Source organism: Sorex araneus, chromosome 3, assembly GCF_027595985.1.
Source record: "Sorex araneus isolate mSorAra2 chromosome 3, mSorAra2.pri, whole genome shotgun sequence".
In the NCBI taxonomy this organism is placed as follows: Eukaryota; Metazoa; Chordata; class Mammalia; order Eulipotyphla; family Soricidae; genus Sorex; species Sorex araneus.
The window spans coordinates 196,006,319-196,026,956 of NC_073304.1; the positions used below are offsets into that span (position 1 = coordinate 196,006,319).

At 58.0% G+C, this 20,638-nt stretch overlaps 2 protein-coding genes across 3 annotated transcripts in view; one reads left to right on the plus strand and one right to left on the minus strand.

Annotated features, from left to right (window-relative positions):
• The window catches only part of NOS2 (nitric oxide synthase 2), a 33,919-nt gene extending 26,441 nt beyond the window's left edge, over positions 1 to 7,478 (plus strand). Inside the window, exons 20-26 of the mRNA XM_055132220.1 lie at positions 37 to 200; positions 1,419 to 1,626; positions 3,132 to 3,219; positions 3,543 to 3,664; positions 4,599 to 4,747; positions 5,348 to 5,542; positions 7,209 to 7,478. Coding sequence (XP_054988195.1) covers positions 37 to 200; positions 1,419 to 1,626; positions 3,132 to 3,219; positions 3,543 to 3,664; positions 4,599 to 4,747; positions 5,348 to 5,542; positions 7,209 to 7,328 — 1,046 coding nt within the window. The 3' untranslated portion in view covers positions 7,329 to 7,478. The remainder of the gene's footprint in view (positions 1 to 36; positions 201 to 1,418; positions 1,627 to 3,131; positions 3,220 to 3,542; positions 3,665 to 4,598; positions 4,748 to 5,347; positions 5,543 to 7,208) is intronic.
• A 1,138-nt stretch (positions 7,479 to 8,616) lies between these two features.
• LGALS9 (galectin 9) overlaps positions 8,617 to 20,638 on the minus strand; it is a 14,186-nt gene continuing 2,164 nt past the window's right edge. Inside the window, exons 3-10 of one of the 2 annotated variants that reach the window (XM_055132896.1) lie at positions 18,304 to 18,502; positions 16,976 to 17,086; positions 14,631 to 14,669; positions 13,991 to 14,041; positions 13,488 to 13,535; positions 11,361 to 11,449; positions 11,096 to 11,258; positions 8,617 to 9,152 (exon numbers count right to left, since the gene is read on the minus strand). In XM_055132896.1, coding sequence (XP_054988871.1) covers positions 9,006 to 9,152; positions 11,096 to 11,258; positions 11,361 to 11,449; positions 13,488 to 13,535; positions 13,991 to 14,041; positions 14,631 to 14,669; positions 16,976 to 17,086; positions 18,304 to 18,502 — 847 coding nt within the window. In that variant the 3' untranslated portion in view covers positions 8,617 to 9,005. The remainder of the gene's footprint in view (positions 9,153 to 11,095; positions 11,259 to 11,360; positions 11,450 to 13,487; positions 13,536 to 13,990; positions 14,042 to 14,630; positions 14,670 to 16,975; positions 17,087 to 18,303; positions 18,503 to 20,638) is intronic. The other variant, XM_055132897.1, reaches the window with a different exon arrangement.

The following is a 20,638-nucleotide window of genomic DNA, read 5'->3' on the forward strand; positions in this document are numbered from 1 at the left end:
GTTCCTGACAGTCTGACTCCTTCCGCCCCTATTCAGGCAGCTACTGGGTCAGAGACCGGCGGCTGCCCCCCTGCTCCCTCACCCAGGCCCTCACCTGCTTCCTGGACATCACCACGCCCCCCAGCCAGCAGCTGCTCCAGAAGCTGTCCCTGCTCGCTGTGGCCCAGGAGGAGAGGCAGCGGCTGGAGGAGCTGAGCCAGGTGACAGAGGGCTAGCGGGGAGGCGGGGGCAGGAGTCGGGTGCAGGCTAGGGAGGGATGCACCCCTGCTTCCCCACGTGAGTCTCACCTCAGGCTGGGGGTGCAGTCAGGCACCCTCGGACCCCGTGACCCTGAGGTGTGGTTGTTTAGGATGAACTGAATTTTGGAGCATCTGCAAGAGGCAACCAGAGCATCCCCCCTCAGAACTGGAGCTAGAAATCCTGGCCATCATGTCCTCTTGTCTCTGTGTTCCCCAGGAGAGCAAGCTTGGAATGTCACAAGTGTGGGAGGATAAGGGCATGGATGCGTGGGGAGATGAACATAGAAATATTCGTGTGGCATCTAGAATAATTGGTTCATAATAAGAGAACTAGTTGCAATGAGTCTTTTAAAATCAATTTCTTGATTCTATTTCTTTTTTGTGGATCTGGGAGTTGAACCCGGTTCTTATACCTGCACAGCAGGCACTCACCATTGAGAAATTCTACCAGCCCCTAATTCATTAGTTTACTTCAGAGAATGTGGGCACTGTGTGTAGTTTTCCCAGCATCATCACTGCTAATCACCCGGATTTCCTCCACTACTAGTATGTACCAGGGGCTGCTCTGTACACCCTGGCACAAATTCTGTGTGTGTATGTGGTATGGTGTGGTGTGGTGTGGTGTGGTGTGGTGTGTTTGGGACACACATGTCGATGCTCAGGGGTTACCTCTGGTTTTGCATTCAGGATTCACTCCTGGCAGTGTGTTTAAGGGACCCTATGGGATGCCAGGGTCTGAACCTGGGTTGATTTGTGCAAGGCAAATGCATTTCCTTCTGTACTATCTATCTCTGCAGCCCCACAAATGTTCTCTTTTCAGATTAACAGTATCCCTGTTAGGTAGGCAACATTCTCCTCCATTCACAAGAACATTAAGTATTTGGGACCCAAATCCCCGTGAATTAGGACTTTCAGAGCAGATCTGAACTCAGGATTCTGTGATCCCTGGGCTTTGCGCTAAAATGGATTGTGATTCGGATTTGATTTCTGTCCTGGAGGGGCGGATGTCGAGGCGTTAAGCGCATGAGTGAGTCATCAGATGGCTTCCGGCCCAGTTTGCTCAGTCTCAGCACCCTGGACAGCGGCCGGGGTTGCGCCCCCGTGCGTGCGCTGGGCGGCGGGGACGGGGGAGTGGATCGCCACAACTTGTGCGCCCCTCACACCCTCCCCGACTTTCAGCCCTCAGAGTACAGCAAGTGGAAGCTCGCCCACAGCCCCACGTTCCTGGAGGTGCTGGGGGAGTTCCCGTCCGTGCGGGTGCCCGCCAGCTTTGTGCTCTCGCAGCTCCCGCTGCTGAAAGCCCGCTACTACTCCATCAGCTCCGCCGCCGCGCGCGTGCCCTGCGAGCTCCACCTGACCGTGGCAGTGCTCACATACCGCACCCGAGGTGAGGGGGCGCCGGGGCGGGCTCCCCGGGGTGGGAACACGTGACTCGGGTGCGAGCAGGGCTCTGAGCACACCTGGGTCGCTGCTTTATGGGGAGCCTGGAGATGCCCCCTGGGCGCCTGCGGTTGGCTGGGGAGGAAGCGGGTGCAGAGGTCACGCTTACAGTGAGTGTCAGTAAGTGAGGAGCCCAATCGGACTTCAGCACTCTGCGGGCAGCGCATGCCCACGAGGATATTGTTCAAGGATTGGGGTTCCCTGTGTCGTGCTGGGCATGGCACCCAGTCATCTTGGCACCCAGCAGTGGATCCAGTTTGGAGCCTGGTGCATGTAAGGCAAGACCTCTGCCCCTGAACCCTTATCCCACCCTGAGTCTTAACCTCCCTACTGAAGTTTTTTTTTTTTTATGTTGTTTGAGGGCTGCACATACGCTTTAGTGGGATTTGGAGGCTACTCCTGGTATGGTGCTCAGGGAGGCCCTGCAGTGCTCGGGGGACCACGTGATCCTGGGAATCATTGCATGGTCCTTTGCAAAGCATGCACTCTAGCCCATTTGGGCCATCTCCCCCTATTTAAGTTCTGCACCCTGCTTGATTCCAGGATACTTGAATGAGCTGGGATGTGCAGAGTTTGATCTCAGAGAAGAGGAGAGTTTTGGGGGCATCCTTCTAATTCAGCCCAGTTTGGGGTGACTCCAGTGGAGATGACTTCTCCCCTCACACTTCTGCAGGGCCAGCCCTGCCTCCCCCAGGGGCCCATGGTGCATTCCTCAAATATAGCCCTGAAGGATCAAGCCCCGGCCTGACCTCTCTGCTCAACGAGGATATTCTCACAAACATAGGAGAGCAATACCGAACTGACCACACTTCTCAGTTCAAAGGGAGGGGCTAGTGCGGGGAGGCTGTGCCCCGAGAAAGCCGGGGTTCCTCAAGCCATGGAGGGCCGCGAGGGTAGACAGTGAGGAATGGGAGCAGACAGGGTGCTCGGGAGTGGTGTGACTTCTAGGTTCCTGCCCGAAGAGGTTCCTGCCCTACAGGCCCACCCTGAGGGTCACTCCTGGAGATGCTTGAACAGGCAGCTGACCGGAGCCAAGCATGCAAGCTGTGTCCCAGGGGCTGCCGGCAGCTGAGTGGTTGGGTCCAGGTCCTTTTCCCCCTCTGACATTCTATTTCTGACCAAAGAAGGGCCTTGTTTGCACACCCGTAACCAGCTCTGGGTCTAAGCAGGTGATCTCTGGACCAGGGCTGAAGAGAAAGTTCAGGGGGTTGGGCGCTTGCTTTGCAGGCACCAACCCAGGCACCACATAGAGTCTCCCAAGTCCTGCGAGGAGTAATCCCTAAAGTGCAGAGCCAGGAGTCAACCCCAAGTCCCTCAAGGTGTGACCCAAAAAGCAAAAGGAAAAACAAAGGACAGACAGGAAGAGAAACAGCCCCTCCTCAAAGGCAGGTGGAGGCGCCACTCGAGGTGCCACCAGGGGGCGCTGTTGCTCAGGCGCTGTCATCCTTGCAGCAGGCCAGGGTCCTCTGCATCATGGTGTCTGCAGCACGTGGCTCAGCAGCCTGAAGGCCGGAGACCCAGTGCCCTGCTTCCTGCAAAGGTAACTTCCTTCGATTTGCCCCTGGCAGGCCCTCTGACCCTGAGGAGTTGTAGGTGAAAGAGAGGGATCTGGGGGTTGCTGTTTCTGGGCCAGTGGCTTAGAATCGCAATGGCCTCTCCCCTGTCTGTCTTGGGGCCCACCCACTATCCCGCAGAGAGAGCAGACAGCAGTGAGTGGGAGGGTCTGGGGACCAGGAGGCTGGGCCCTTTTCCAGGGCAAGGGTGGTGTGACCTGCAGGAAGTTAGACGAGCTGACTGTCTTCACACCCCAACTCATGTAACCTCACCCCGGCCTCACGGCTCCATCATTCTGTCCCGGTTCAGTGCCAACAACTTCCAGCTGCCTCAAGACCCCTCTCAACCTTGCATCCTTGTCGGGCCTGGCACGGGCATCGCCCCCTTTCGCAGTTTCTGGCAGCAGCGGCTCTATGAAGCTGAACACACAGGTGAGGGGAGTTTCCAGGGTTCTCAGTAGGGAGAAGTGTCCTGGGGGCAGAGAGGAGCCATGCAGCCAGCGCTGATCTGCCAGGAGAGTAGCCCTGCCCACAAGCCTTCCCTGGTCCTCATCAAGGGCTATAGGCCCACGGGGTTAGCATCACTGTCCTGTCCACAGGGCATTTTCCAGGCAGCCGCAGTACAGGGAAGAGCCTCACCCTGAAGACTGGGAAGTAGCTCAGAAGCTACAGGCATCTCAAATGCACAGGTGTCACATGCAGGACCCTCAGATTCTATTCCCAGCCCCCAATGATCTCCCAGCACTGCTGGGAATGACTCCCAGGCACTGCTAGGTGTAACCCCAGATTTATTATTTATTTATTTTTGGTTTGGGGGCCACTCCCAGCAGTGATTATGGGACCATATGGGATGCCAAGGATCAGACCCAGGTTAGGCAGGTGCGAGGTGAGAGTCCTACCTGCTGTACCTGCTCTGCCTCTGTGATCCAAAAACTGTAAAGAAAGAAAAAGCAAAGCATCTCTTTTGACCTCCAGTGGGCTGGCTAGAATCCCACTTCTGTATGCAGCTGTGCAGAATTCATCTGAATACCCAGGGCCTCTTCTTAGCCATGAAAATGGGGACAGTCCTGGGGCTTAAAATGAGGATTGAGGGGCCAGAGCGATAGTACAGCAGGTACGGTGTTTGCCTTGCATACAGCTGACCCAGGTTCAATCCCCGACATCACATATGGTTCCCTGAGCACCACCAGGAATGATTCCTGAGTGCATGGCCAGGTGTGACCCAAAAATGAGAGGGAGGGGGAGGTTGGGGGAAGAGAGGGAGAGAGAGAGGAAAGAATTGAACCAGCAGCTCATCCAGCCTGACGCCACGGCCTGCCTTCTGGTGGCCACTCTGCTCACTGCAGCCCTCTTGGTTTTTTGGCAGGGCTCCAGGGTGGCCGCCTGACCCTGGTGTTTGGGTGCCGCCACCCAGACGAGGACCACCTCTATCGGGAAGAGATGCTAGAGATGGCCCGGAAGGGAGTGCTCCATGAGGTGCACACAGCCTACTCTCGCCTGCCTGGCCAGCCCAAGGTAAACGCGGTCAAAAGCAGGCGGCACGTTAGAAACTGACTCAGCTCTTAAGATGAAGGCAGAAGCCATGAGGTCATGCTTCTTCCTTCCTCTTTTCCAGGAAAAGCATATGGGGGTCACATGCTGGGTTAATCCCTAGAGGCCCTAGGGTTCATGAATGCCAGGGAAGAGGTGGTCAGGGCCAGCTTATGCTCTGGCAGGCTAAAGGGCAGCTGCCGCCCATCAGGGCCCTGACTCCAGGGGACATGATGCCCCCCCCAGAAGTCAAGGGGATTGGGACCTAGTCTGGGCTCAGCCTGTGTGAACCTGTCCCCTAGGGTTCCTCTCAGAACCGGGGGTCTCACATGGGGCAGGAGCCACAGTTCCAGAGTGAGGGGCTCTGGGAGTACCCACAGCTGCTGGCCCGCAAGGATCCCATTTCCCCACGGAGGAGGAGGACTCAAGCCCCTGGGGGGGAGTGGTCAGCCGGACCCATCCTTGATGCCTCGTGAAGCCCCAGGGTGCAGCCGAAGGCCCGGGCAGGGTGTGCTCCCCAGCCCGCACTGTCCCCGCAGACCTCAGGTGGGTACAGCAGCTGCGCCCGGGCTCTCCTGGTTTCAGGTCTATGTGCAGGACATCCTGCGACAGCGGCTGGCGGGCGAGGTGCTCCGCGTGCTACTTGAGGAGCGAGGACACATCTACGTCTGTGGGGATGTGCGCATGGCGCGCGCCGTGGGCCTCACCTTGAGGCAGCTGGTGGCCGGCGCGCTGGGCCTGAGTGAGGAGCAGGTGGAGGACTATTTCTTCCAGCTCAAGGTACGGCAGCTGCTGTGGGCTCTGGGGTGCGGGTGCAGGGCACAGGTGGGGAGCTGGGAATCAGTGACTTAGAGTCACACTGGCCTCTCCCCTGGCTATCTCGGGGCCCACCCACCTATCCCGCAGAGAGAGCAGACAGCAGTGAGCGGGAGGGGTACGGCAGCTGCTGTGGGCTCTGGGGTACGGGTGCGGGGCACAGGTGAGGAGAGGGGGTGGAGTCAGGCTCTCAGCATCCCTGGGCCCCAAAGGGGAGGTGTTCGAGCCCCAGCTGTGTGCCCCATTCCTGTGGAAGGAGCAGCTGAAGGAGACCCAGTCTTTGTGCCGCTCAGCTGTGTCACCAAGCAGAGTCCCCCTGAGCACCCCGCTTTCAGAACACCCCGTGCAGCCCACGGTCCCAGAGAGGGCAGGCAGGGATCTGGGGAGGGATCAGAAGTAGAGCACCTGCCTTGCCTGTATGAGACCCTGGGTCCGACCCTCAGCTCAGAGAAAGCAGCCGACTAAGAGAGCATGGCCATGGGCAGCAGGACAGGAAGGCCACCTCTTACTGGCACGCTCGTGTCATGCCATCAGCCCAGCAGCAGTGACATGGACCCGCCCCTCACTGGCCCTCTGAAGAGCTTCATAGAGTTGTTCTGGAGACTTTGGAGTGGGGGCGGAACCCACATCATTTCCCCCGCTCCTAGTTTTACAGAGAGAGAGGCCCCCACGTGCTGTCCACAGTAATGAGCATGTGGTTCTGGGGGTGCTGTGCTTCCTGGGTTTCTGAGCCCCCGGTGGTCCCCGAGGATGCAACACTGCTGGGCTCCATTTATGCCAGTGAGCAGTTACTGCGCCCCCTAGTGGCAGGGGATCAGCAGTCAAGAAACAGACAAAAGACATAAGGCTGGGGATAGAGGATGAAGCAGGGAACAGGATAGAGAGTTAGGCAGAGTTAAGGGAGCATTTTCACCAGGGTGGTCAGGGCTGGTGTCACTGAGAAAGCTTGAAAGAGACTGGAGAATGTGAGGCAGAGGCCCCTGGTGCTCAAGGAGGTAGTGGGGGGCTGGGTGAGGGGAGCAGCACATGGGGACTGCGGGATGGAACCCGGTGCACACGTACATCACTGGGGCAGCAAGGTCCCAGGTGTCACCCTAACTGGGATCCATGCGTTAGAGCAATGTGACATCGTAGTAGTCACGAGGTTGGGCCGGAGAAATCATACAGGGGTTAAAAATGTTTGCCTTGCACACAGCTGACCCGGGTTTGAATCCTGGCCACCCCTGAGGGTCCCCTGAGCCCTACTCAGGGCTGATCCCTGAGCAGCCGGGTAGTGGTGGCTCCCAGTAGAAAAGTGACAAGGTCAAGTGGAACGAAGGCGAGGACGCAGCTCTACTCCATGACTTCTCTGCCGTCTAATGCCACGACCCCTCGGGACTGGGTGGCGTCTCCCCAACATTTACCTCTTTACCCCCGAGGCTGCTGCGGGTGCTTGTCTGTTAGAGTGTGGGGCAAGATTTAGGCGCCCAGCAGAGCACATGTCTGAGCCAGACCCCAGCGACAGCCGAGCTGATCAGTGGAGGAGGGGGGCTCTTCCTGAGTGTCTGTGGCCCCCCCATGATGCAGCCGGCGGAATCTCATGGGGGAGAGGTCTCTGGGCCCACTTAGTGGGATGTGCTTTGCCTTGCAGAGCCAGGAGCGTTACCATGAGGATATCTTTGGTGCTGTGCTTCCCCGCGAGCCGAGGAAGGACGAGGCCGCAAGGCAGCCCAGCCACCCCGGAGCTCCGGTCACCAGCACAAGAAGTTGAAAGTGCGGCCACCGACCTACCCACCTTTCCGGTGCGGCCCCTCTCGAATCTCTGCCGTCTCTGCACCAGGGCGGTGGAGGGAGAGTGTAGCTGAAGTCTCAGATCCTATTTCCCCAAACACTTTACTTGACCTGCTACCAAGTAGCAGCCTGGAATGATGGAGCACCGCATCTCTCTTGAGTCCATCCTGCCCTGGAGAACAGAGACTGGGACCGCCTGGATCCCTCCGAGATAAACTGCAAGGCCAGGTCCCTAAGGAGGAAACGTCTTCTGATCCATCACTTCATGTGGCCATTAGGGGGCGCTGTTGCCACCCCTGCCTCCCCCCTACCCCCGCTTTATGTCCCTATATTTATGTTCCTGTATTTAAAAACACAAACCCAGTCAGCCCAGAAGGACCCCTTGGGCCTTCCCAGTGGAGATATTTATACAAAAATGTATTTGAACCACATTGCATGCCTGTGTGGGCTTCATGTTTGGTAGAGAAAGCTGTTATGCAGAGTGGGGGTCGGGGGCTTGTGGGGTGCCAGCGCCTGGACAAGATCTCCACAAAGGAGCGTGCCTTCCAGGCCACTCTGCTTCTCTGGAAAGGCCCAGTTGCAGGGCCGAGGGCAGGGCCCAGTTGCAGGACTGCAGGCACCGGGGTCCCTGGCCCAGAGCACAGCCCCGGGAGGGTCAGGATCGGAGCTACATCTCCTGTCTGAGAGAGGCAGGCAGGACTTGCAGGCCAGCGGAGCCTGCATTTGGCCTTGGCTTCATCTGCAAACGGCCCGTCCCAGCAGCAGGTCCTGAGAGGGCTGGCAGGGAGGCGTGCCCCCACCCTGCTGTCAGCCCTGCACAGCAGGGCCCCTGCCCTGGCCAACCCACACCTAGGCCGGTTTCCCACCAGCACCCCTGCTGGGCGCCCCCAGCCAGCCCTCTCAGAACGCGGGCCCAGTCCTCGCCTCTCCAGAAGCTGAGCCCCTTTTCTGGGCTCGCCAAGTCCCAAATGTCCCACCTCATATTCTAGCCCCGAGAGGCCCAAGTCTGGTCTGACACTCCCCAGAAGGGCGTGGGGGCCCCTTGGAGCAGTGTGGGCATCAGAACCCCCCCCCCCACTCAAACAAGCTTGCTCCTCCCAGCCCCACGCTGACCTTAGTCAGGATTCCCCCCAATTCCAGGTTCCAAAATGTTCCCGAGAACATTTAATCAACCGTCCCAGGCCTATGTGGCAATAAACGTTTTCTTTTATTTGAGTGTCCCCGGGAAAGGGGAGCCTCCTTGCTTGAGATCCTGTCTGTGAGGAGATGACATGAGCCCCATTCTGGAGCCCCATCCTGGAGACTTGGGGTGGGGGAAGGTCAGGGAGAGGTTAAAGGTTAAAGGGGAGGGGCTGTGAAAATAAACCCTCAGCCCCATTGTGGAGAAAACAGTTGTTGGTTTAGGACTGGAGTGGGGTCAGGGGATCAGAAGGTGCAGGTCTGTGGGGGAGGGACCCTCCCTCTCTACCACAGGACTGAACTTGGGCCTTCTGCCCACACAGACCCCTCCGCCACCCTCACTGCACCCCAGTATTCAGTGGCTGAAGCAGGGCCAGGCAAAGAGGTGGCCCCATGGGAACAGCCCCTCTCTTAGGCGGGCTTTGGCGGGCTGGACTGGGGCCGGGGCAGGTGGGCTGGGGAGGCCAGGGGTCCTGGCTTAGGTGTGCACGTGGTTCAGTTGGACGTCACCCCCGACTTCCAGGTTGTTGATGCCAGGCAGGTTTGTCAGGCGGTGTTTGTACTCAAATAGGTGCTGGCCGTCCACCGCCACCTTGAGACAGTGGGTCTCACACAGGATCCACACCTGCAGAGAGTCGCGGTGTGAGCGCTGCCCGGGCCCCACACCCATGCGCCAGCCAGGCTCCGCCCGCCCCCGCCTGCTCTGCTCCTGTCCCAGAATGGAATGCCCTCCCGCCCCGAGGCCCTCGCCTGCAGGCACCCCTGCTCATTGGTCCCAGGACTTGCCCTACAGGACCAGCCTTCCCACCTCCTGAGCCCAGCCCACCCCAGCCCACCCCCTGATCGTGACCCCGCTGCCATCCTTGCTCTCCTCCGGGCCCCTGAACCACAAGGGGCAGGAATGCTGGCTCGTGCCATCCACGCCCAAGGCACTGGCACAAGAGAGCTTGGTTCCTGCCTGGAACGTAACACCATGAGGGGGCCTTGGGGCAGTCAGGACCACCTGGGAAACATCAGCACCCTGCTGCCATGGCAACCACCTGCAGCACCACCTGCTGAGACTACAAAAGTCACAGTGCCCTCTCACGTTGCCCTTCCATCTCAGTGATACCCAGAGGACGGTACGAGAGACTGAGGCACGGAACAGTGAAGGTGCTTGCTCAAGGACACTCAGTACCTACAAATATGCTGCTCTCTGGCTTGGAACATAACCCTGCACTGTAAGGATCACGGTAGGACCAGGAATTGAGCCCAGGGCCTCATGTGTGCAAGGCAGATGCTCTGTTGCTGAGCTGCCCCTGTGGCTCACAAGACCAAACTCCTTTCCTGGACCCCCAGGGCCCCTGAGCATGGTTTCCAACCCCAGGGGCAGACTTATGTTAAAGTCACACATCCACAGGTGTGCGTACTTCATTGGCCAGGCGTCTCCTTCCTTCCTTCCTTTCCATTCCCAGCAGTGCTCAGGGCTTACTCCTGGCTCTGTGCTCAGGGATCATTCCTGGTGGGCTCAGGAATCACTCCATATACGGTGCTGCAGATAGAATCTGGGTTGACTGTGTGGAACGAAAGCTCCTTATCCCTCCTTCTCTCTCTCTCTCTCTCTGGCCTTTTTCCTTCTTTTTTCTCCTTTTTTTTTCTTTTTGGCTTTTTGAGTCACACCTAGGGGTGCTCACACTCCTGACTGCACTCAGGAATTATTCCTGGCAGTGCCTGAGGGACCATTTGGGATCGAACCCCGGTTCAGCCAACCAGGAGTTGGTCGCACAAAAGGCAAACAAAGCCTGCCTGCGGTAGTACCGCTCTGGTCCCCAGGCCTTTCTGTTCTTTGCGATTTAAAGGTGTGGTGAGGGCTGGGCTCACTCTGTTCCAGCTTGCTAGGCAGAGGGGCCCCACCTGCATGCCCCTAACACCTGCTTCCTGGCTGGCAAGACCCACTGAGGTCTGTTCCACAAGCTCCCTGGGCCCCCAGGGAACCTCCTAGCACAGTGTCCTGGGCCCATGGTTCTGTTTTGCTTCCTGCAAAACACGTGTCCCTGCACATGCTTCTGGATCTTCACCTAAACTGTAAAGGAGATGGACAGGACCCCCTCCAGGCTACCTGCACCGGGGGACTTTCTTCACCCTCGCCCCCACTGCAAGCTAATAAGTCGCCGGAGGGAGCTGAGGCCCCAGGCTGTGCCCACAGGAGGCCCGGGTTCCATCCCCAGCACTGTAGGTTTCCCTGCACACCCCCAGGAGCAACCTATGAGCACAGAGCCTGGAGTAGGCCTAGAGCACCACCTGGGGCCGCCCAACCCCCCTCCATAAGATGCGTGAAAGAAAGAGACTGATGAGAGCCTGTGGAATGAATGAATGAGTGTGTAAACAAGAGCAGCTCCTGCTCCCTGGATCGCTCACTCCTTCCTGGCCCGTGTGTCCCCCACCCCCACCCCTCCTGAGATGCAGGGAGACTGTGTACAGGCCCCTGCTGGCCCCAGTCCTCAACCTGCAGACTTCGGCCCCCAAGTGTCCCAGGTGCTTCCACCGCCCTCCCAGCCCCGGGAAGCCCCGGGCAGCCCCGGGCCTTACTTGGAAGCTCCGGCCGCGGGCGAAGGGCATGGTGCCGGGCAGACTGCGCTCCTCCATCCCCCAGGAGTTATACATCTGCGTGTTGCGCACCACGGAGTTCTCGTACAGGCGGGGGTTCAGGTGGAAGGCAATGTCGTTCCCCGAGCGCAGGTTGATGTAGAAGCTGCGGGTGGGTGGCTCGTGTGACTTTCCTCTGCCCCGGCTTTGCTCCCCAGCCCCCCAGATCCCAGGGGTCCAGCTCCAGATCCCGAGGGGCCGGGCTTACCTGTTGGCATTCGGCGAGACAGTGCCCGAGATGATGATGCTTTTGGATGGGAAGAGTCCCCCCGAGATGGAGGTGAAGTAAGGTAGCGGCTGTCAGGGGAGAGGGGCGTCTCAGGGGCAGCCACGGGGGCAGGGAGCCCCTGAGTCCAAGAAGGAGCTCCGTGGGAGCAAGACGTGTCTCAGAAAACGCCAAGGGAACTGCAGCATGCATGCTCAAATGAACCGTCGGGAAAGGAACTGTACCCCGGCACGGGGCACAGGTGGGAAGGGAAGGCCACAAGGTGCGCTGCAGAAGGGGCAGCTGAGGGCTAAAGGCACCTCTTTAGGCTCTGTATTGCCCTAGGGTGTGATTAGGCCACTGCCGGTGATGCTCTGGGCTTACTCCTGGCTCTGCTCTCAGGATCACTCCTGGTGATGTAGGCAAGCAGGTAGATAGGGAACTCCCCCCTACCCCTCACAAACACACACACACACACACACACACACACACACACACACACAATGGCAATAGAATTCTTGGGAAATAATAAAAATAATAGTAGTCCCAGGGAATGTCAGCACAGACCTGGTTAGCACAGGAACTAAGGCCTGATAAGGCTTGCCTGGCGCCAACAGAGGAGGCTGGACCCCGCTGAGAGAAGCTCCAGCAGGAACAAAGACCAGGAAAGAAATTTCAAAGAGAACCACCCACTCCCAACTCTATCCACAAACAAAGGACTCTGACCTAGCTAGGAATCCCCACGTGGGGGCAAGTTGGAAAAATCCTACAAAACCCACCTTGAGCAAAGAGGGGTGCGCATATGCTGCCCAAGCCCATGTGCTGCTTGTGCCCACGTAGCCGAGCATAGATTTTGCCTGAGCACATGTGTTGCCCGCATATCACTTCTTGAGATGTGTACTGGGGCTCTCTCCGCCTTTGGAGATGCCTGATGCCTGTGTTCTTGCTTGAGCACATTACTCTCCCACTTTCTCTCCCTCCTTTCCACTTCCTAAAACCCTCCAAATAAAATCTGCTCTTACTTCACTGCTTATCTATTCCTGAAATTCTTTTCTGCAAGACAGGACAAAGTACCTGGAAACCTTGGGTCAGGCCTAGGACTGACCTTCCTTTCCTGCACAGAGCAATTCCTCACTCCAGCCTGAGTCCGTGGCTCCCCAAGGACTTTTGTGGTAGGGATCAACTCCTGTGCCGGAGAGACATCAGGAGTGGCTTGAGAGCCACCTGGTGAGGCTGGCGGGGCTCTGGCCTAGGCCCTGCAGGGACCCATTGCAGGCTTTATCAGTCTTAGCCTTCTAAGCTGGTCCCAAGTTGGCAGAGGCAGATTGGGAGACAGTAAGCATCTCTCTCCTCCCCACCTCACATAAGCCACTCATGGGGACCCACCGACTTCATTCTTGGCAAACCAGCCAGGAGCCTGCAGTGAAGAATCTCACGGGGAAGGAGATAGTCCCAACTTCACTGGCAGTAGTCAGGGGACCACACGGGATACCATAGATCAAACCTGGGTCAGCTACGTGCAAGGCTAGGACCCTCCCTGCCATACTATCACTCTGACCCCTCCCGAGTGTGTTTTGAAAACTTCAGCTGGGGGCCAGGAGGCAGGATATCAATGGGGACACAAGGCTAGTATTGCACCTGCCCTGGTAATTAGTGGGACCACATGGACCCTGAGTATTGTCGGGTGCAGCCTGCAGGCCTGTGAGCACAGTCAGGAGAGTCTTTGATGGCCCCAACACCACATCCTCAGGCCTTTGCATTGAACCACGGGCCCAACTCAGGAGAGAGGTGCCCAGATCTCCCAAGCACCACTTAGGAGCTCCTGAGCCTCAAGGAAAGAATTTCTGTGGGCGCTGGAGCAATAGCACAGTGGAAAGGACGCTTGCCTTGCATGCGGCTGACCTGGGCTCAACATCCTATATGGTCCCTGGAGCCCGCCAGCAATGATCCCTGAATGCAGAGCCTGGATTCACCCTTGAGCACCACCGGCTACAGCTCAAAACACAACCAAACAAACAACAGGAATAACCTCAGTGGGTCAAAGGGTTGTTTCAACTGAGTGATGGCCTTCATCTCCCCTAACCCAGCATAAGCAAAGCCCCTGCCCCTGCCCCCCAAGAAACCACTTACATAGGCTGTGTTGGGGTGGGGGTATGCCGAAGCTGAAATGGCAGGACTCTGTGAAGGAGATCAGGAGATTCAGGGGGGTGAGCACACACATGCGGGCGCACGCCTCGGCCCCTGGGAGCCCGCTCACCGTCATTTTAGTGTCAGCTCCGTGGCCCACCCCTGCTCCCCACAGGCAGCCTCCCCCAAGCCCAGACCCCGCCCCCTCTGTTTGCTCTGGTGGGAGGAAGAGATACCAAGTCCTGTGACCCACTGTGAGAGCCTGGGGCTGCTCCTCGGGATACAGGAACGCAGTGGACCTGGGGCCTGCTGGGGGGCTAGTGGGTAGGCCGGGCTGGCCCAGAACTTCTGCCATCCCAGGCAAAGTGGGTGCTTAAGTAGCCTTAAGCTGCGGCTCCAGCCCCAGGTGACTCCCCTCCTCCTCGCTAAACTGCTTTCTTCCTTCCTCTAGGACAACACAGCTCAGCACTTGGTAAAGGGAAGGTGGTCAGATCTTTGGGACTCACCGGATACCTCTGGTTCGGGACGCTGAATTCCTTGCGGATGAATATTTGAGTCTAGAAAAAAAGAAGCAATGGGCTCATCTTATTTGTTTTGGGTCCACCCCCGTGGTACTCAGGGAGCAGTCCCGGCAGTGCTCAGGGGACCATAGAGGGTGCCAGAGCTAGGACCTGGGGCCGGCCATGTGCAAGGCAAACACTTTCCATGGGACTGTGGCTCTGGCCCCGAAACAGCGGGTTTCAAGAAACAGTCACCTGGTGCCAGGGGGCACCACCGAACACAGTGCTCTGAGGCTGGGATCTAGAGCCAAGCTGAGCCCTGAGCCGTCCCTGCGTGGGCTGTTGCGGGCGTTTCTTTCCGGAAGCACCACGACTGTGCCTGAAATCTGTGTCATGTGGCTGCAGGCCCCGCCTTCCTCTAGGCCTGGCCTAGCTGTAAAGGGAAGCGTGAGGGTCTCCTTCCTGGGAACAGCCCACAGCAGAGCGGAGACCAGGGGCGTCTGCTCCAGCTGGCTCCTAAGAGCTCGGGGCTCGGCAGAGGAGCCCCTCAAGGCCGCAGCTCCCCACGGGAGAGGCGTGCGGCTGGCCCTGCCTCCTCTCTCTAAGCCAAGGAAAAGGCCCTCTGAAGAGATGCAAAGACACTTACCACAGGAGGTGCACTGGCCACATTCTGCCCAGCTGGGTGCTGCAGGGGATAAGAGCATCCGTGAGTGGGCACAGGGGAGCCGCCTCAGAAACAAGGAGAAATATGGCCCACCTCCCTACACACACACACTCTGTCCTGTCCCCAGCACACCCTTCCATGTGGGTGGCACCCAGGCCGTCCCCGGGACACGCAGACTGTGAAAGGGGGTGGCGTCCCCACGGCTCCTTCTGAGGGGACAGTGGCACCTGCCGTCCTGAGTGCTCGGCAGAGGCCGGCCTCCCTCCCAGGGCCATTTGCTTCGGGAAGGTGGAGGCTGGCAGTGACGGCGGCCAGCTTTGGTGTCAGCACGGCCCCTGGCAGCCTCCTGAGCATCGGCCACATGCAGCCAGTGATGCGATCCCCGCTCTGAGCGTCCCCGCCCGGCCAGGGCCAGGTGGCTGGAGAGCACCTGAAGCCAGTGTGACGGGTGCAGGCGCCTGTCTACACTGTGGCTGGCCGGGCAGGCTGTGGAGAAACTCCCCGTCTGTCCCTCTGGCCCCCACTGCTGTCCCTTTCTTGTCCCCCACCTAAAGACTGGGGAGGGCTGGTACCACTTCCACTGGCTGCCCCAGCCACAGCCGACACCCATGAAAATGAACAAGCTCACCCCGGCCCCTGGTTCTGGGGAAGGAGGAAGTGGGGGGTGGGGGTGGGAGCGGGCAGACACAGACACACAGTGATGACAGGACGTGGTGACCAGCACGAGGTCTGTGGGGACCTGGAGGTGGCTGGGGAGCACCCTGGCAGGCAGGGGTGCTAGTGTGGGGAACTGACATTAGACACAGCGCTGAAGGGGGTGCAGACAGCATGGGGGGTGCTCAGCGACGGACAACAGCCTGGGTGACAGTGGGGCTCCTGTGGGTGCTGGGGTGGGGGCTAGTTTAGAAGGACGTGGGCCCTTGAATCAGGAAGGGGGTGACCCTGGCCGTGAGTCCCTGTGGCAGGGGTGCATGAGGCTGGGGAGCCCCTCTGGTGTCTGGAGCTGAGAGTGGTTCCTGGGGGGTGCTGGGCTGGGGTAGGGGGGCATCCAGGCTCAGTTCTGGGTGGGCACCAGGGGTCTCCAGGCCTCTGGGGGCTCTGTCCTTACTGCGTGTCAGCCCCCCGCCCAGGCTCCATGTTTCACTCACTCGTGGTCTGTGCCCCTTGGGCTTGGGCGGGCCACGGGGACGCTGGGAGAACTGCGCCTGGGAGAAGGCCTGGGGGGGATTCTGTCAAGACAAAAGCAGCACGGTGAGGAGAAGGCACGGGGGAGTTCGGGCACAGCCGGGAGCAGAGGCGGGCAAGGGAAGAGGGCACACAACAGCCAGGGGCAGAGGACACATGCAAGCGAGGACAGAGGGCACACAGTGGGTAAGGGCAGAGGGCACATGTGGGTGAGGGCAGAGGGCACACAGTGGGTGAGGGCAGAGGGCACACGATGACAGGAGCAGGGTCTCCGCTGGTAGCCGCTGGGCAGAGGCGGCAGGGTTAGGCAGGCGGGAAACTGGGATGGAGGTGCCCCATGCCCGTCTGCTGAGAGGCTGCAGGTGCGTCTGTTTCGGGAACACGCTTCAGCACAGCAGCCTGTGTCCTGTGGAAATGGGGGCCCAGTACACCCCCATCTTTCCTGTTCCACAAAATGCCAGAAATCCAGTTCAGATGGGGTTTGTGGGTGGTCTCCTGCCTCTCTCTCTCTGCCTGTCTCTCTCTGTCTCTGTCTCTGTCTTTGTCTCTTTCTCTCTCTCTCTCTCTCTCTCTCTCTCTCTCTCTCTCTCTCTCTCTCTTTCTCTCTCCTTCCCACAGTTTTTTTTCTTTTTGGACCACAACTGGTTGTGCTCAGGAGTTACTCCTAGCTCTGTGCTCAGGAATCAGTCAGAGGACCAGATGGGTTGCTGGGGATTGGTCCTAGGTTGGTTGTGTGCAAGGCAAGCACCTTAACGTCTGTACTATCTCTCTGGCCCTTTTTGTCCTCTTTCTAGAAAAAAAAGAAAACCATTGACATCCCCCTGAACTAAAGAGGGCACACACAGGAAGTGTCCTCCAATTGGACTGAGGGTCCTCACGACCCCCTGCCCCGGGTCCTTTTGATACCCTGCCCCTACCATTAGCCATGTTTGGGAAGTGGCCTGACGTTTCCCAAGATGGGAATGGGTGCCTGGCGCACCCTCCTGGGCTCTCCGGAGTCGCCAGCCCCCTGGCTGCATTGGAACCGGTGAGGATCAGAGAGACAGAGAGCGAGCCTGGGGTCTGGGGATGAGCCACAGGGAGGAGGAGATGGAGGAGCTCGAGGCATGACCCCAGGGTAGCGGGTGTCAGGGCAACCTTACCTCAAAGTTGACATAGGACAGTTGCACATCACCGGCCACAGCGATGGTGTCAACCAGGTGGAAGGGCACACGGTGTGAGTACTGGGTGAAGAAGTTCCCGTTCACGTTCACCTGTGGGCGAGTGCCGAGTGCTGGAGTGGGGACCCGGGCCGGGGCAGGGGCAGCCCTGAGCCCCTGGACCTTTGGTTCTAGGAGTGATCACGTGCCTCTGCTTTCCACAGGGCTGGCGGCACCCGGCACTCTAGGATCACTCCTGGGGTTGGACCCCTTCTCCTGCTCCAGGGACACATTTAGAGGGGGCTGACGGGGGGGAGGGGGCTGATAGCACAGCAGGTAGGCAACTGCCCTTACTTACACGCCCCTGACCAAGGTTCAATCCCTGGCATCCCATATGGTGCCCAAGCCTGCCACAAATGATTGCTGAGTTCAGAGCCAGATGTAAACCCTGGGCACTGCCAGGTGTGGCCCCAAAACCAAAAAATTAAAAATTAATTATGTACATTTAAATATACAGAGGCCTCTAGAGGGCCCCAGCAAGGGGCTGGTGCAGACCCAGTCTCCCACCCTCCTACGACTCCACTCCACGGCGTGATGCTCACTGCAAAAGTGTCTTTTGTTGGTTGGTTTTAGTTTAGGAGTCACACCCCGTGATGCACAGGGATAATTCCTGGCTCTGTGTTCAGGGGTCACTCCTGGCAGTGCTTGGGGGATCTTAGGAGTGCGAGGGATTGGACCCAGGTCATTCACCTGCAAGGTGAGTACTATCTCTCCAGTGCTTGGCTTGTCCCCCCCGAGCATGTGTGGGGCCCGGACGAGGCTGCAATAATGGATGTGTGGGTAGATGTGGATGTGTTTCCCGCGAGCAAGAGGACAGACCTGATGTAGCAAAGGGGTGTAGTCAAGAGGCATTTCAAAGACCCCGGGGGCCCCCAAAGCAATGTGCCAACTGACAGGTTCTCATTTTCTAAGTCAAAACAACCATCAAGGGGCCAGAGAGATATTACAGGGGGAGGCCACTTGCCTTGCACGTGGCTGACCAGGGTTCAATCCGGACACCCCATATGGTCCTCTGAGCCCCAACAGGAGTGATCCTTGAGCACAGAGCCAGCAGAAGGCCTGCATATAATGAAGGTGGCCAAAAACCAAACAAACGAGCATCTTTGGTGCCTACAGATGCCAGTTAAGGTTTATAAAAACAAAACAAAACTGTAGCCCTCCCCCACCCCCCACACAAGATGTTGCTGAGCAGTGGGTGGTTGGGATGGATCGTCTTTGGCGGCAGGGGGCTGGGAGGGCAGCCGGGTGGCAGGGAGGAGCGTCCTACTCACATTGAACCCTGAACTCTGTACCAGGATGCACAGCTCGAAGGCACTACCCCTGGAGAAGGGAATATTCATCTTCCTCTCCTCGGGTCCCCAGCAGCCATTCTGCTTCGTGTTGCAGACCACGAGCCCGTCTCTAAAGCGAGGGTTGAAGTGGAAGGCCACGTCATCGCCGCTGCTGCCCTTCTGAAGGTTCACGTGGAACCTGGGACGGAAGACGTGAGTGAGCACTGGGCAGCAACCGGGGAGAAGGGAACGGGGGAGCTCCACACCCTCTAGTTCTGCCTGGAGACTCGCAGGCGACCCGCCTGACCCACTCATTCGTCCCCTAGATTTGCACCGAGGGTTTTTATACAACTCCTGAACTTTGCCCTTCTGGTATCATTTTCTCAAACAATGCTGAAAATGAGTAATGAAAAATGTGGATATGCCAGCAACAAGAAACACAGTCTGGGGGTGGCCACGCTCGTGACAATGCCCTGCCCGCTGTCCTGTTTCCCGGCCCCGGGAAACATAGGTATCAAGAACTAACGACTGAAGTGTGACTCTGGGATCGGAAAATCCAAGACCGCAGGCCCCTAGGAAGGTGGGGTGGTGCCGTGGATTTCTTGGGGACCTCTCCCCTCTGCGCCCCCTACCCAGCTTCACCGGGCTGGGGACAAGCTCAGTCTCTTTGGCAGGAGGGGAGTGAAATCCCGGGCCAGGGTGCGGGCAGAGGAGGAAAGGAGTAAAGTTCCAAGTGGGCTGGGACTCTCCGGCTGACTGTTTAGGGGAAAACCCAAGGGGCTCGATTCCTTCTGCATTTCCTGGGGGCTATGCAGGGTTCTCGGTAAGGTCCCACAGCAAGACCCCTGGTGGAAAAGTCTAGGAGCAAGATAGTGGTCTAAAATCAAGATGTGAGTTGCGCTAGGCCTGGGCCAGGGAGTGGTGTGAAGGGAAAGTTCCAGGCCCTCCCTGGGCTACAGGATTGCAGTAGCAGTGGCGGGGGTGGCGGTGGGGTGGGGGGAGCAGAAACGGGGCGGGATTGGTGGGTGGCAGAAATCAGATAGGCTAAGAGAGGGGTCCACATGCATGGAGGTGTTTCCAGGCTCCGCAGGCTTCAGCAATCTGCGCGATGTGGAACTCCCCAAACCCAGCAGGATTCGATCCCATTACATCCCTCTCCATGGACCTCAGCCCAAGTCAGCCTGACTGAGCCTCAGAGTGTTGGCAGCTCTGAGAAGGTCAAGTTCCCATCTGAGCCCTCAGCCCCTGGGGATGGAGGGGAGATGGGAATGGAGGGAGTGATGCAGAACATTTATGTTTTGTTTGTGATTGGCTGGTCTGGATTGCTTTTGGGGCCAGACGTGGTGGTGCTCAGGGGTCCTGGCTCTGCACTCAGGGGTCACTCCTGGAAAGACTTGGGGAAGCATATGTGTGGTCCCGGGGATTGAACCTGGGCCGCTTGCATGCAAGGCATGTCTCCTACTTGCTGTACTACCTCTGAGAGGTAGAGAAGCAACAGCAGCACCATGACAGTCTCAGTAAAGGAGCTAGAAGAAGCTAGGCCTAGGTTTTGGTCCCAGAATTCCTGAAATTGAGTGCAGGTTCCTGGAATTTAGTCATGATTTCCCCAAAGTAAAGATAACCATGGTGAGGTCAACTAGAGCTACCAATCAGATGCATGTAGGAAAGCCCCCACTATATAACCCTTATGTAAATCCAACTTATAACCAATCAGCTAAGTACAACTAGTTGAAAGCCCCTCAGACAACAGCCAAAATGGTGGTCTGCAGAAAGTTACATAATGTTATGGTATAAAAACCCCTCACTGTTGAGACTCGGGCCGGCCGCTCGTTCCAAGAAGGCTGCCACTGTGTTGGTGAGCTGGGTGGGGCCCTAGCTCCAGCTAGTCAATAAAGACCTTTTGCTTATTGCATCGCACCCTGTCTTCGCGTGACTCCTTAGGTGGGGTCTTGGCCCGGTCTAACACCTCCCCAGCCCTAAATGTTTGTACATTGAATTCACTTGGTATTTTCCCAAAAAGATCTTGAACCGAAAGGGACCAAGTCATATCTGATGACAAACAACTCTATCCGCCCCACTGATGGGGCAGTCATGAGGAACAAAGGAAATGAAATGTTTTGCAATTGTGGGCTCCAGCGAGCAAAGTTCAGTCTTCCAGCATTTTAATCTGCCTCTGGGCGGACACAGTCTGGGGCCCCCCCACCCCCACAGTCTAAGGCGGGGGGCCCTTAGACTATGTCAGCCTGATGCAATGGGTGTCTACAGGAACAGTGCCCCACACCGTTGACAGATGGCATTGGTGCCAGGCATGTTGGCAGGGGCGAGGCAGCCCCTC